At 37.7% G+C, this 15,654-nt stretch overlaps 1 protein-coding gene across 7 annotated transcripts in view; it reads right to left on the bottom strand.

Moving 5' to 3' along the window:
* Positions 1-15,654, bottom strand: part of ATP11B (ATPase phospholipid transporting 11B (putative)) — a 140,381-nt gene that overhangs the window by 106,612 nt on the left and 18,115 nt on the right. For all 7 annotated transcript variants that reach the window (XM_053565187.1, XM_053565186.1, XM_053565188.1 and 4 more), the window contains exon 2: positions 8,250-8,366. In XM_053565187.1, coding sequence (XP_053421162.1) covers positions 8,250-8,366 — 117 coding nt within the window. The remainder of the gene's footprint in view (positions 1-8,249; positions 8,367-15,654) is intronic.

The raw sequence follows: 15,654 nt of genomic DNA on the forward strand, positions 1-15,654 counted from the left end.
AGGAGTTGGAGGTTGCTGTGAGCTGTGATGTCACAGCACTCTACCTAAGGCGAAAGCTTGAGACTATGTCTCAAAAAAATTAATAAATAAAATATAAAAATATTAAAGTTGTCAAAAAGAACTTATTTCCTGCATAATTATTAATACTATGAACTGTGGCACTTATCTAGAGCTCTTCCATCATCCTAGATTCTGAGGCTTCCTTCTCCTACATTCTGCTCCATGTAGTAGAACCATCATCCAAAATCAGACATGTCACTGATGGCTATATTACATACACAAATAATGTAAAGGCTTAATAAGAGAGGCAGGGGCAAAGGAATTGCAGACCAAAGCCAACATCCTTAGGGAAAAGGAGAGGGTTAGACAAAACCCATCAGCTACTCTAGAAGGAAGGGAAGGAGCCATACAAAGATTCTTCTTAAAAGATTAACAGGAGGTGGAGCAAGATGGTGGCCAAGTAACACCTTCCCTGCAACTGGGCACGGTGAGTCGGGGGAGATAAGACTCCAGGCATCTCTGGTTGGTGGGATCTATCTATACTAATCCCTTTGAGGATACAGGGAGTCAGCAAGGGACTTCTGGACCCCAAGAGGAGGACAAAAACAGTGGAAAACTGGCAAGTGGTTCCATGTGCAACATCCACCTAATCCTCCCAGCAGCAGGAAGTACAAGCAGCAGTGAGACTGCAAACGGGAAAGGCCTTACCTGTGAACCATTTCGGTGTTTTTTGACTTGGCACTCAGTTGAATTGCCTTGAGGAGAGCTTGAGCAGGAGTGTGGAGAACTTCGGGCATTGTCTAGGGCCCCAGACTGAGCCGCTGAGCAGGACGGAGTTAAAAGTGTTCCGCTGTGGGCCACAGGGAGCCACTGTGAAAGACCTGCCGGGCAAGCTCCGCCCTCAGGGTCGCAGAGCAAGGACTGGGAGGGAACTAGTAACCTAGTGACTGAGCAGCCTAAAGGCGGGGACTGAGCTGCCTTACAGCCTTAACCCTCAGGGGCAGAGTGAGACTGGTTTTGGCAAACTGGCGCCTCGGGTTGTTGCCCTGGGGAGAGTGCTGTAGCGCCACAGAACACAGCAACCTCAAACTCCTGGGCTTGGCGGACCTCCATAAGAGCTGCGCCGCAACCCCTGACCCTCCACCTGTGCCTGCCGGGCCTTCGCATGCCCTGACCAGGAACTGCGGGAGCCGCCCAACCCTGGGTCCTCCCTCCTGTATCCTCTGTGACTCCACACAGGCCTGCACGTCTGGCCAGGGACTCTGGTAGCCACGTGCCCTCTAGAGCCCTCCCTGCCTTTGCGCAGAGCCCTTCTCCTGGCCAGAGACTGCTGGAGCCTTGGGCTCTCTGTGCCAAACTCACTGGATGACAGGCACTCCCAGAACTGTGCGTACCACCTCCCGCCCTATTGCTGGACCCGGGTGTGTCACATCCGGAGCTGCTTACACAATCAGAACTCCCTGGCTGGGGCAGCCCCAGAGGAACTACACAGGGTCACTCACTACAAAGATCCAGCAACAATAGAGTGATCCCGCTGGGGTCTCATCTTGGAGAGACACTTCCCCAAATCTGAGGACGGGCAGAGGCAACAGTGAAAAACAATCATTAGGTGAAATCAACAGGAAAACTCTGGCAATATGAATAATCAGAGTAGATTAACTCCCCCAAGGATCAACAGAGCAGACACAGCACAAGATCCCATGCACAAACAAACAGCTGAGATGTCGGAAATCAAATTCAGAATCTGGATAGCAAATAAGAATTAGAATTCCAAGCAGTAACCCAAAAGATATCTCGAGAATTCAATGAATTCAAAGACCAAATGACCAAAGACTTTGACACATTGAAAAAAGAAGTTGCAGCCCTCAAAGATCTAAGAAACACAGTAGAATCCCTCAGTAACAGAATGGAGAAAGCAGAAGAAAGGATTTCTGACATTGAAGACAAAGCTTTTGAACACTCCCAAACTCTCAAAGAGGAAGAGAAATGGAGGGCAAAAACAGATCACTCTCTCAGAGAGCTCTGGGATAATTTGAACAAAACCAATATTCGTCTTATAGGGATCACCGAAAGTGATGAAGTGGCTTCACAAGGCAGAGTCTCTTCTCCATGAGATTATGAAGGAGAACTTTCCAGACATGCCAAGAGATTCTGAAATTCAGATAGCAGACAGTTTCAGAACTCCAGCACAACTCAACCCGAATAAGACATTTCCCAGACACATCATAATCAATTTCACTAAAGTTAATATGAAGGAGAAAATTCTGAAAGCAGCCAGACGAAAAAAAAATCACCTAAAAGGGCAAGATTATTAGAAAAATTGCAGATCTCTCTGCTGAAACCTTTCAAGCTAGAAGAGGATGGTCAACGACTTCTAATCTCCTAAAACAAAATAACTTTCAACCCAGCATCCTGTACCCAGCTAAACTTAGCTTCAGTTATGATGGAGAAATGAAATACTTCAATGACATTCACATGTTGAAGAAATTTGCCATAACTAAACCAGCTCTCCAGGATATTCTCAGAACTATCCTCCATAAAGACAAGCATAATCCTCCACCACAAAAGTAAACCCACCCAGAAAATTTTGTTCATATTCCAACTTCCACAGTTGCCAAGGGATTAAAAATGTCCACCAGACTCTCAAAAGGCTTATTAATATTCTCAATTAATGTGAATGGTTTAAACAGTCCTCTAAAGAGGCACAGGTTGGCTGACTGGATACAAAAACTCAAGCCAGATATCTGCTGCATACAAGAATCACATCTTACATTAAAAGACAAATTTAGACTCAAGGTAAAGGGATGCTCATCTATACTCCAGGCAAATAGAAAGCAGAAAAAAAACAGGCATTATAATCCTATTCGTAGACGCAATAGGCTTTAAACCAACCGAAATAAGGAAGGATAAGGATGGACACTTCATATTTGTTAAAGGTAATACTCAATATGATGAGATTTCAATTATTAATATTTATGCACCCAACCAGAACGCACCTCAATTTATAAGAGAAACTCTAACAGACATGAGCAACTTGATTTCCTCCAGTCCCAAAGTAGTTGGATTTTAACACCCCTTTAGCAGTGCTGGATAGATCCTTCAAAAAAGAAGCTAAGCAAAGAAAGTTTAGATTTAAACTTAATCATTCAACATCTGGACTTAACAGACATCTACAGAACATTTCATCCCAACAAAACTGAATACACATTCTACTCACCAGCCCACAGAACATATTCTAAAATTGACCACATCCTGGGCCACAAATCTAACCTCAGCAAATTTAAAAAATAGAAATTATCCCTTGCATCTTCTCACACCATCATGGAATCAAAGGTGAACTCAATAACAACAGGAACCTGCATACCCATACAAAAACTTGGAAGCTAAACAACCTTATGCTGAAGGATAGATGGGTTATAGACGAGATTAAGAAGGAAATCACCAAATTTTGGAAACAAAACAACAATCAAGACACGAATTACCAGAACCTCTGGGATACTGCAAAGGCAGTCCTAAGAGGGAAATTTATAGCACTGCAAGCCTTCCTCAAGAAAACAGAAAGAGAGGAGGTTAATAACTTAATGGGACACCTCAAGCAAATGGAGAAGGAAGAAGACTCCAACCCCAAACCCAGCAGAAGAAAAGAAATAACCAAAATCAGAGCAGAATTAAATGAAATTGAAAACAAAAGAATTATACAACAGATCAATAAATCCAAAAGTTGGTTTTATGAAAAGATCAATAACATAGATAAACCTTTAGCCAACCTAACCAGGAAAAAAAGAGTAAAATCTCTAATTTCATCAATCAGAAATGGTAACGATGAAATAACAACAGACCGCTCATAAATTCAAAAAAATCCTTAACGAATACTACAAGAAACTCTACTCTCAGAAATAAGAAAATCTGAAAGAAATCGACCAATACCTGGAAGTAAGCCACCAACCAAGACTTAGCCAGAATGAAGTGGAAATGTTGAACAGGCCTGTATCAAGTTCTGAAATAGCATCAACTATACAAAATCGCCCTAAAAAGAAAAGCCCAGGACCATAAGGTTTTACGTCGGAATTCTACCAAACCTTTAAAGAAGAACTAGTACCTATATTACTAACCCTCTTCCAAAACATAGAAAAAGAAGGAATATTACCCAACACATTCTACAAAGCAAACATCACCTTGATCCCCAAACCACGGAAAGACCCAACAAGAAAAGAAAATTATAGACCAATATCACTAATGAATATTGATGCAAAAATACTCAATAAGATCCTAACAAACATAATCCAACGACACATCAAAAAAATTATACACCATGATCAAGTGGGATTTATCCCAGGGTCTCAAGGCTGGTTCAATATACGTAAATCTATAAATGTAATTCAGCACATAAACAAACTAAAAAATAAGGACCATATGATTCTTTCAATTGATGCAGAAAAAGCTTTTGATAATATCCAGCATCCCTTCATGATCAGAACACTTAAGAAAACTGATATAGATGGGAAATTTCTTAAACTAATAGAGGCCATCTACAGCAAACCCACAGCCAATATCATATTGAATGGAGTTAAATTGAAATGATTTCCCCTTAGATCAGGAACCAGGCAAGGTTCCCCATTGTCTCCATTGCTCTTTAACATTGTAATGGAAGTTTTAGCCATTGCAATTAGGGAAGAAAAGGAGATCAAGGGTATCCGCATAGGGTCAGAAGAGACCAAACTTTCACTCTTCGCAGATGATATGATCGTATATCTGGAAAACACTAGGGATTCTACTACAAAACTTTTAGAAGTGATCAAGGAATACAGCAATGTTTCAGGCTACAAAATCAACACCCATAAATCTGTAGCCTTTATATATACCAACAATAACCTAGCCGAAAAAACAATCAAGGACTCTTTTCCTTTCACAGTAGTGCCAAAGAAGATGAAATATTTGGGAGTATACCTAACAAAGGACGTGAAAGATCTCTACAAAGAGAACTATGAAACTTTAAGAAAAGAAATAGCTGAAGATGTTAACAAATGGAAAAACATACCATGCTCATGGCTGGGAAGAATCAACATTGTTAAAATGTCTATACTACCCCAAAGCAATATAGAGTTTTAATGCAATTCCTATTAAGCTCCATTGTCATATTTTAAAGATCTTGAAAAAATAATACTTCATTTTATATGGAATCAGAAAAAACCTCAAAACATTACTCAGCAATAAAAACACAGCAGGAGGAATCACGCTACCAGACCTGAGACTGTACTATAAATCGATAGTGATCAAAACAGCATGGTATTGGCACAAAAACAGAGAGGTAGATGTATGGAACAGAATAGAGAACCAAGAGATGAATCCAGCTACTTACCGTTATCTGATCTTTGACAAGCCAATTAAAAACATTCAGTGGGGGAAAGATTCCCTATTTAACAAGTGGTGCTGGGTGAACTGGCTGGCAACCTGTAAAAGATTGAAACTGGACCCACACCTTTCAACATTAACTAAGATAGACTCTCTCTGGATAAAAGATTTAAACTTAAGACATGATACTATAAAAATACTTGAAGAACTGCTCGGGAGGCTGAGGCAAGAGAATTGCTTAAGCCCAGGAGTTGGAGCTTGCTGTGAGCTGTGTGAGGCCACGGCACTCTACCCGAGGGCCATAAAGTGAGACTCTGTCTCTACAAAAAAAAAAAAAAAAATTAAAAAAAAAATACTTTTAGAAAATGTAGGGAAAACTCTCGTAGGAATCGGCCTGGGTGAATATTTTATGAGGAGGACTCCCCAGGCAATTGAAGCAGTATCAAAAATACACTACTGGGACCTGATCAAACTAAAAAGCTTCTGCACAGCCAAGAATAAGCATAGTAAGTAAAGCAAGCAGACAGTCCTCAGAATGGGAGAAAATATTTGCAGGTTATACCTCTGGTAAAGGTCTAATAACCAGAATCCACAGAGAACTCAAATGTATTAGCAAGAAAAGAACATGTGATCCCATCTCAGGGTGGGCAAGGGACTTGAAGAGAAACTTCTCTAAAGAAGACAGACACACGATCTACAAACACATGAAAAAAAGCTCGTCATCCTTAATCATCAGAGAAATGCAAATCAAAACTACTTTGAGATACCACCTAACCCCAATAACAGTAGCCCACATAATAAAATCCCAAAACCAGAGATGTTGGCGTGGATGTGGAGAAAAGGGCACACTTCTACACTGCTGGTGGGAATGCACACTGATACGTTCCTTCTGGAAGGATGTTTGGAGAATACTTAGAGACCTAAAAATAGACCTGCCATTCGATCCTATAATTCCTTTACTAGGTTTATTCCCAGAAAACCAAAAATTACAATATAAAAAGACATCTGTAACAGAATGTTTATTGCAGCCCAATTCATAATTGCTAAGTCATGGAAGAAGCCCAAGTGCCGGGGCGGCGCCTATGGTTCAGTGGGTAAGGCACCGGCCCCATATACGGAGGGTGGTAGGTTCAAACCTGGCCCCGGCTGAACTGCAACCAAAAAAAAAAGAAGCCCAAGTGCCCATCAACCCATGAATGGACTAGCAAACTGTGGTACATGTATACCATGGAATATTATGCAGCCTTAAAGAAAGATGGAGACTTTACCTCTTTCATGTTTACATGGCTGGAGCTGGAATATATTCTTCTTAGCAAAGTATCTCAGGAATGGAATGGAAGAAAAAGTACCCAATGTACTCAGCCCTACTATGAAGCTAAATTATAGCTTTCACATGAAGGCTATAACCCAAGTATAGCACAAGACTATGAGGAAAGGGCCAAGGAAGGGGAAGGGAGGGGGGAGGTTTTGGTGGAGGGAGGGTAATGGGTGGGGCCATACCTACCGTGCATCTTAGAATGGGTACAGGCGAACCTTACTAAAGGCAGAATACAAATGCCTACATACAGTAACTAAGAAAATGCCATGAAGGCTACGTTGAACAGTTTGATGAGAATATCTCAGATTGTATATGAAACCAGCACATTATACCCCTTGTGCACTAATGTACACAGCTATGATTTAACAAAAAAAAAAGATAAAGAAGCAAGACATGATTGCAAGAGGGACTTTACCTAACAATTGCAATCAGTGTAACCTGGCTTGTTGTACCCTCAATGAATCCCCAACAATAAAAAAAAAAAAGATAAAGAAAAAAAAGTCGTTTCTTAGGTGCTCTTTACTGTACTGTCCAGTAAGGCAGCCACTAGTCACATGTGGCTATTGACATTTAAATTAAAATAGACTTAAATTGGCTTGGCGCCCATAGCACAGTGACTATGGTGCTAGCCACATACAGAGGCCTGGGCCTGCTAAACAAAGACAACTGTAACAAAAGAATACCAGTTGTTGTGGTGGGCGCCTGTAGTTCCAGCTACTTGGAGGCTGAGGCAAGAGAATGGCTTAAGCCCAAGTGTTTGAGGTTGCTGTGAGCTGTGACACCTTAGCACTGTACTGAGGGTGACATAATGAGACTCTGTCTCAAAAAAAAATTAATTAAATAAATAAAATAGACTTAAATTAAATTTCAAAGTTCAGTTCTGGAGTTATACTAGCCACATTTCAAGACCTTGATAACCCTGTATGGCTATTGGCCTTCATATTGGACAATTCCTTTATGAGAGAACAGTGTATTGGACAGCACTACTGTATAATCTTCAGTTTCAAAATAACCTAACATTTTAAAAATGTCACTGGAAAAGATGAAAACAAGATTATGTAAGAGTGAAGCAGTACTTTGGTACCATAAAACGTTTAAAGGTAAGTGATAAAATTGGAGGAAGCAGGCTAAAGTCAGAAAGAACTGAGTTCGAATTCCAACCTAGTCACTAGTGTGCAATCATGGGAAAACTATTCAATTTCCCAGCACTTCAGTTGAAGAAACTGAAATAAGTATGAAAATACTTTGTAAAGTAGATTTTACAAGAGCTATCTTATAAGGCTGTTTAAGGATTAAATGGTATTATATGAAAAGTACCTAATATAGTGCCTGACACCCAGGATAAATATAAGTTCCATAGTTTAACTGTAACTAACAATAACTGGCATGTGGCTACCTGATATAAGCAACTAGCAAATCCTTTTATTTTACGGTTCACCATTTTGGTTAAGACAAATCTATCTACCACCATTTTCTTAATCTTTGTAAGGATATAAATATATACTCAAATATATACGTCACTTTTCAAAATAAAACTGCACATATCTATAGTTTTAATAATAAAAGTGTCAATCCTTACCTTAGATGAAATGATTCGGTTATCTATAAACTTCTGAGGTGTGTAAAGCCCATTCTGAGGAAACCTGTTGGCTATGTAAATAGTTCTTGTATCACTTTGATGTGGTGGGTCAAAACCCTAAGACCAAGCAAGAGAAAAAGTAGCATTGGTCAACCAGGTTAGTTATGTTACTGTTGGTTCTACTTAACTGATCAAATTACATATATTATTACTAGCCTTCACCTGCATACAGAATCTATTAGAAGAGTTACGTCACCTATATTTTTCATTCACAGGTAAACAGGTACCTTATCTCCAGATATAAAATATATAATACTTCTAGTAGTGAAAAACACTTTAAAATCTATCAGAAATGCGACTACAAGAAAAAAAATCATATAGGATACCTACAAAAGCATTTAAGGACAAAATTTCTTTATCCAATGTGTTCCTTCCTTTTCATTTTTCTGGGTTCCTTCCCTTCTTTTTATAATGTTTTTCCATTTAGTGATGTGAAATCCAGGGTAGCTAAAGCCTAGTAAGTACCTAACACATCTGATGGCAAAGATTTACATTTATTTTCACTTCTTCTATACACAGATGATCTTGGTTTCAAATAGCTTTGTTCCCACAGGACTTTTAATGCATTAGGAAGGGTCTTGCCCCGATTCATTCTACACAACCACTTAGTTGTGCCAGTTACAGTATCAACTGACTTCCTGAAAAACTGTTGTGAATATACTGTAATTACTGGCCTTGAGGAACTCGTATTCTGGTTTCAAATTTAGAAAATCATCTCTCAAGCTACATTAGTAATAATACCTAGTAGAAAAGTTCTCCTTGGTGACAAGAATACTCATATTCTATTCCTTTAGTACTGTACTTTTTTCCAGAATTGCAAGTGAACCTTCAAGATTTCTTGGACAGACCTCGGAAATGCTCAACTGGTTGAAAGCAATCCCCAAATGCAAGACTTTCTTAACAGACAAGTGATTTGCAATTCCTCATATGTTTTCTTTTTTATAGCGGTCAAGAGCTATTTATCAGTACTATGAAGTTCTTAAAAGGTAAATTATGCCTGGTTTTAATAAACTACAATGATTCGTTTTTAAATATTAGTAAAGACTAAGTTCATAACCACCTCAGCAATCTGGCTGCCATTCAATGCTTAACATCCTTGTAACATTTCTGTTAAGCCTAGACATTCAGAGATGGTGGTAAATCCTATATAACCCAGAGCATTGGTTCTCAACCTTCCTAATGCCTCAATGTATTTTCATTGTTACAAAGGGGTTGCGACCCACAGGTTGACCGCTGACCTAGAGGAATATTTTGTATAGTATATCGGAATATTAACAGTATTATATATGGTATTTAACTATTATTCTTGATTTCAAAATCTCATTTGTGATCTTAGAAACAGCCAGTACAGGGCTATATAAAATGCATGTGCGTGCAACATGAAGAACAAGTTTACTTGTCTATACTATATAGTGCTATCATTTTCTATCTTACTTTTGCAACACTTTGTAATAGTGATGACTACATTTTAGAGATGTGACTCTTTCATTATGTGCCTGATTCCAACATCAGTCTCTTCAAGAAAAAAAAAAATACAGCAGCATGCATACTTATTTTCCTCATAAATTTTATTTTCAACTTTTCACAATTTTATTTTATTCTTTTTTTTATTTTCACATATACATGAGTTCATTAGGCTTCTACTTATTGCCTTCACAAAATTAAAAAGGCTTAAAATTTAACAACAATAACAATGTTTAAGATAAGGACCAGAAACAAAAACCTCGCAAAGAACCAACAAAGACAAGTACATTCAGAAAAGAAATCAGACAATTGCTGCAACGAAGTATTAAGCAATAATAATAATAGTAATGCAAAGAAAGTAACATTCACATTGTCAAATAAGAGTATGTCTATTATAGAATGCTTTGACTCTGAGGTTCAGTATGGAGCCATCAATTAACTTCTTCTTATTATTTTTTTCCCAAAGTATCAAAGAATAGACAACTAATATTTATAAATAAAAATAAAAGATAATTTCAAAAAACAGAGCATGCCAAATCTTATAGACAATAGAAAAAGAAGAAATACTTCAAAATCATTCTACTTAATTTGGATACCCCTGATATTAAAATTGGAAAAAATGTATTATTATAAAGGGGAAATTACAAACATAATTCACTTATAAATGATACAGTATCCTGTGTCCTGAACAACATATTAACAAGTTGAAGTAAAAATTAATGTTCAAGTAATGTAATTTCAACAATTTTATAAATATAATAGAACCTCCGTAGTTGATCACCTCCCTATATTAACCACCTCCTTAAGTGGAACTAATTTTCATAGACCAGACATGCACCTCATGCACATTATCAGTACAGCAGAGCTACCCTGTTTTCCCAAAAATAAGACCTACTTACAGGAAAGATAAGATGTCCCCTGAAAATAAGACCTAGCACATCTTTGGGAGCACAGCTTAAAATAAGACACTGTCTTATTTTCGGGGAAACAGGGTAGTTCCTTATGCTGACCACCTCTGTACACTGACCAGTTTGTTACAGTTCCTTTGGTTGGTCAACTTACAGAGGTTCTGCTATAAATGACTAAGTGAACGAATACCTTAAATGCCACTGGTTTAGCAGCGGTTTAAAAAGCAGTTCACAGGAAGTTTACCTACAAACAGGTAAAGGAGCACTAGATTGCATGAGGAATATTTATCCAGGTAATTTGTAACCATGTTTAATGTATCACCCCATACACTAGTCCCTGCTTCTTGGATATGCTTTCTGCCACCCTTCCAGCATCACTCTGCCTTCAGCTCAACTCAACAGATTCAGATGGAAACCTGTCAAAGAATATTTACATTGATAAAATATAATTAATGTTATTGCTTCTCTTTAACACTAAGTTACACATCATGCATGTAAAATTCTGGAATAAGGTTTTTAAAAAAGCCAATTTCAATGCCTGAAAGAATTTATAAATCTTTAAGAAGGTGTCAAGACAACTAATACTGAAAACCACTACTACACAATTTTAATTTTTGCTAAATTACCATCAACAATAGCAATTACTATGATGTATATTTAAAGTTAAGAAAAAATATAAAACAAAGAATTGAAATAACAGAAAAAGAACTCTAACATCTTTCCTCATTCCCAAATGAGAGATACAACATCTACTTTGCATTTTATGATTTTTTTCAGTTGCAATAAATTTACATGATCTTATCTATGTTCTAATCAATACTATACAAGTGTGTGGATGTACATGTATTTTGTTCCATACACAAAAGTTAAATTTGATATATGTGTTGGTGGTATAAGTATGGCCAAAAATGTCTCTGATGGAAATTAAACCTGTAATTTCAGTTCATAAGCATTGTCTTCTCTGCAAAAAATTAAACAAGCTACAAACTAAATAAAACTTAAAGAACAAAACTGTCCAAAAATGAAGAAATTGACTTACAGCAACATCCATAAATGAGCTTCAGGTCTATAAATTTCTGGAATTGTGTGCATATTTGCATTATGTATATTTTCTGATAAGACTGCACAGGTTTCATGAGATTTTCAAGATACCAAGAAGCTTAAAACCACTTAAGTTAAAATCATGCTTTGTTGTCAGTTCCCTATCCTACACTTACTATTTAAACTGACTGGAGAGAATATTTAAGTTTCAATAACACCTCCACCTTCCTTAATAGAAGTCAAAACAAACAACTATTGTCAAAATTAATTTTATATCTATACTGTTAGTACGAAGTTCAAGTACAGTTTCACATTATTTCTAGCAAGCATTATCAGCAATTCTATAGCACTAAGGAAGAAACACAACCCGTACTCCCTAATCTCTAGGTCAAGGCCACAGAAGGTTCAGAAACCTTTGACACGTACTGTATTTTCTTCATTTTCTGCTGTTGTCTCACACTACCCATTCATACCCTTAACCCCAGAAGGCTTGACTGCTCATTTCTCCTCAGATTTGACCTTGTCCTGGGCAAAGGAATTGAGGACAATGAATGCTATTCTAGCCACCCTGTCAACATCTCCTAAAAGATACGTTAAAGCCACGCATATTTTTTAAAAAGTAGGTGAATATTTAAGCGGCAATAATAATAAGGATAATAATAAGCAATGGATGGTGGCAGATAGGGGAAGAACTGCGATAGCCGGGTAGATTTGAGAGGCTCCTTTCGTAAACATGATCTGAAGAGACCTGGGTTAGAACTCTGGCCTAAAGTAATACTTGGAAATGAATCAAAACATTTTACATTTTCAGGCCAAATACATCAGCCTCTGCAATATCTTAAAATTCCAAACATTTTATTAAAAACTACAAATATTAAAATAAAAGAATCATGAAGAGACTAAAATTATAGTCATGAATACTGTAATCAAATATTGTCATACTTCTTTAAACATAACTAGGCAAACATCACCTTTAGAGTTCACAGTAACTGAAGTAAATCTGTGCCTTCTATCATCCTTGTAAGTTATCTATTTGCTGCTCTATGAAATAAAAAACATCAAAACAACCCCAAAACAACAACAACAAAAATAAAAAGTGTTGCATCAAAACTGCAACAATATTAAGTTATTAAAATAAATGGACAGAACTTTACGTAGATCACACACTTTACATAACAGAAAGTAATTTTCATTGGTTATATGTGTACATTTGACATACACAGGAACAAGAAAATAGCCTAGCAGAAATACCAAGACTTCAGGGAAGAATGATTTAATATACTAGCATTTTACCAGGATCTACAAAGTTAACTATTACTTACTGTTTCCTGGACATAGACTTTCAATATATAAAACAGACCTATATGATGGTGCTATAAAAGGGCAGGATAATGGGACATTGTTAACAGACCACAATAAAGTAACAGAAAAACTTAAAACATGCTAATATAAACAAACACAATAATTTAAATTTTTTGTTTTAAGTTATGTAACTCCCATTTAGGATTTAAATTAGTTTGCCATTTATCAGACCAGTCGGGGCTTTCAAGAACTGTGGCTTAGTGCAGGGTCAAGTTGGAACTGGCTTTCAAGCCGTAGAGTGATCTTAGAGAAAGGTAACTCGAAATTCTCAAATCGTCTGCCAATGCTTTCCTACAGGAAGCTTATCCCTTACAGGTTATGATGTTACTTCCCAAACTTGATTTCCTACACCTCCAGCAAAAGTCTACTCGTTCATTTTTCAGCTTAAGAGCTTTTCCTTTTCCTTCTCAGTGGAACTTTACCTGAAACAAAGGAAAGCAGGTGGTGTCGACTTCTCCCACTGAACCTATTACCCACTCCCATTATGGACTTCATTACACTGAACTGCAGCTGCTTGCCTGTATATCCTCCAAACTGTCAGATCTTAAGGGCAGCATGTGCTAGGGCAGCAGTTCTCAACCTGTGGGTCGCAACCCCTTTGTAATAATGAAAATGCATCCCGCACATCAGATATTTACATTATGATTCATAACAGTAGCAAAATTACAGTTATGAAGTAGCAACAAAAATAATTTTATGGTTGGGGGTCACCACAACATGAGGAACTGTATTAAAGAGTCATAGCATTAGGAGGCATTAGGAAGGTTGAGAACCACTGTGCTAGGGCAACTAATCACTCTTAAAAAGGAAGAAAATTTTGACACATGCTGCAATATCCCATTCTTGGCAAAGGAAAGTACCCCCAGAAAAAGAGGAAAACTAAAAAGTAAGCTGAGTGAGTTGGAATAAAGAAAAGTCAGCTAGTTTACATTTAAGCTAGCCATTGCTAGAAAGCTTCTTGCCTTTTCTGAAATTCTAGCCTGTTGGGGATACAGTTTACAAACACCCTGCTTGGTCTGTGAGCACTCTGAGGAGAATAATGGCCATAGAAGAGATTATGGCCAGTCAGAGAAAAGATACATCTTCTAGGGTGTTTCCCGCCCATTAAACAGGCAAAGCAGATACCCATTGTGGAGATTTTCATTTGCCTGGGGCAGAGACTAAGGGAGCAGCTGAGATACGGGCAGAAGAGCTTATATCCCTTCTTACACAGGAAAATTGTTCCTTTTCTCATCTTACCCTCTGGGCAAATAGACTTCAATAAAATCAAAGTGCAGCAAACACTCTTGGCCATTGCCGGAATCCCAAGATGGGCAATGGACCCCTGAACTCCCCTTTTAATTCTACTCTATGTCTCGTGTCTTTCTTTACCGTCACTTCTAACTCTACATATTTCTTCAGTCGATCACCACCAGTTTCCACAGGTCTCAGCGGACGCTGCTTGCTGCTCTCGGGACGGGACCCCAACAGGATGAGCACTGAGGACAATACTAAGTGAAATAAGCCAGTCACAAAAGTACAAGTCAATACTATAAGATTATTCTTCTATCAGGAATTAAGAGTAGAAAGGTGATTGCCAGGGGCTGAGAATGGAGAATAGCAAGCTAATGGGTAGAGAGTTTCTGAGAAGATAAAAAGTTCTAGAGATGGATGGTGGTAATAGCTGTTAACAATCTAGGTATACTGAATACCACAGAACTGGACACTTAAAATGGTCAATTTTATGTTATACATATTTCACCACAATTTAAAAAACCACCTTCCCCCATTTGGGCCTTCATTGTGGATTGTATGTATTAGTCAAGTTCTATGTGGCCATGATTCAACCATGACAGTGAATATCCTTGATTTGCTGGACTGGTGGTTTCCCCGTAGAGAAACACAGATATTTATGACAAAAATTAATGCGCAAGGCTGTTTTAGTGTAGAACAAATTTAAAGATGATAGGTCTTAATAATGGAGACTAAATACAAACCCTAAATTTACGTTTTTTTGGTCTGCCTCTCCAGTGAAACATTGTGCAGATAAGGAGTAAAACTATAAATTTTATAGCTTTGGTATCCAGATTGGAAATAAATATATAAAAAGACATTTCTACACAGGTTTCTCACTCTGGAGCCTCTTTCTCCCCTCACAACCATAAACAAAACAGCAATGAAGATGGCTTCCTAGGTCATCCTTGTTATGTCAAAACAGTGATCACAATTCTGCATGTAGGTTGGAGACATGTAGTCAATCAAAAAAATACCTGTTTCACAGGATCTTCAAAGTTAAGTATTTTAAAAAATAATCAACCACAAAGGCACATCCCAAAATTCTAAACAATAACAACATTAAAAAGTATACTGAAATCTAGAAAACATACTGGCCAAATCCTATTTGGTTATTTAGATAAGAATTGACACAAAACAGAAAAAAAGGTGAAAGAAGAGATGCAGTTGTCCTATTAATCTTCTATGCTGGAAATCTGTTTTCAGGAATGCCAAGCCGGAGCCAAGAAAGCATTATGGATAAATAACAGCAACAACAAAAACCAATAACCGCCGTGTACTTCCTACCAGCCCCATTT

This window comes from Nycticebus coucang, chromosome 16 (assembly GCF_027406575.1).
Source record: "Nycticebus coucang isolate mNycCou1 chromosome 16, mNycCou1.pri, whole genome shotgun sequence".
In the NCBI taxonomy this organism is placed as follows: Eukaryota; Metazoa; Chordata; class Mammalia; order Primates; family Lorisidae; genus Nycticebus; species Nycticebus coucang.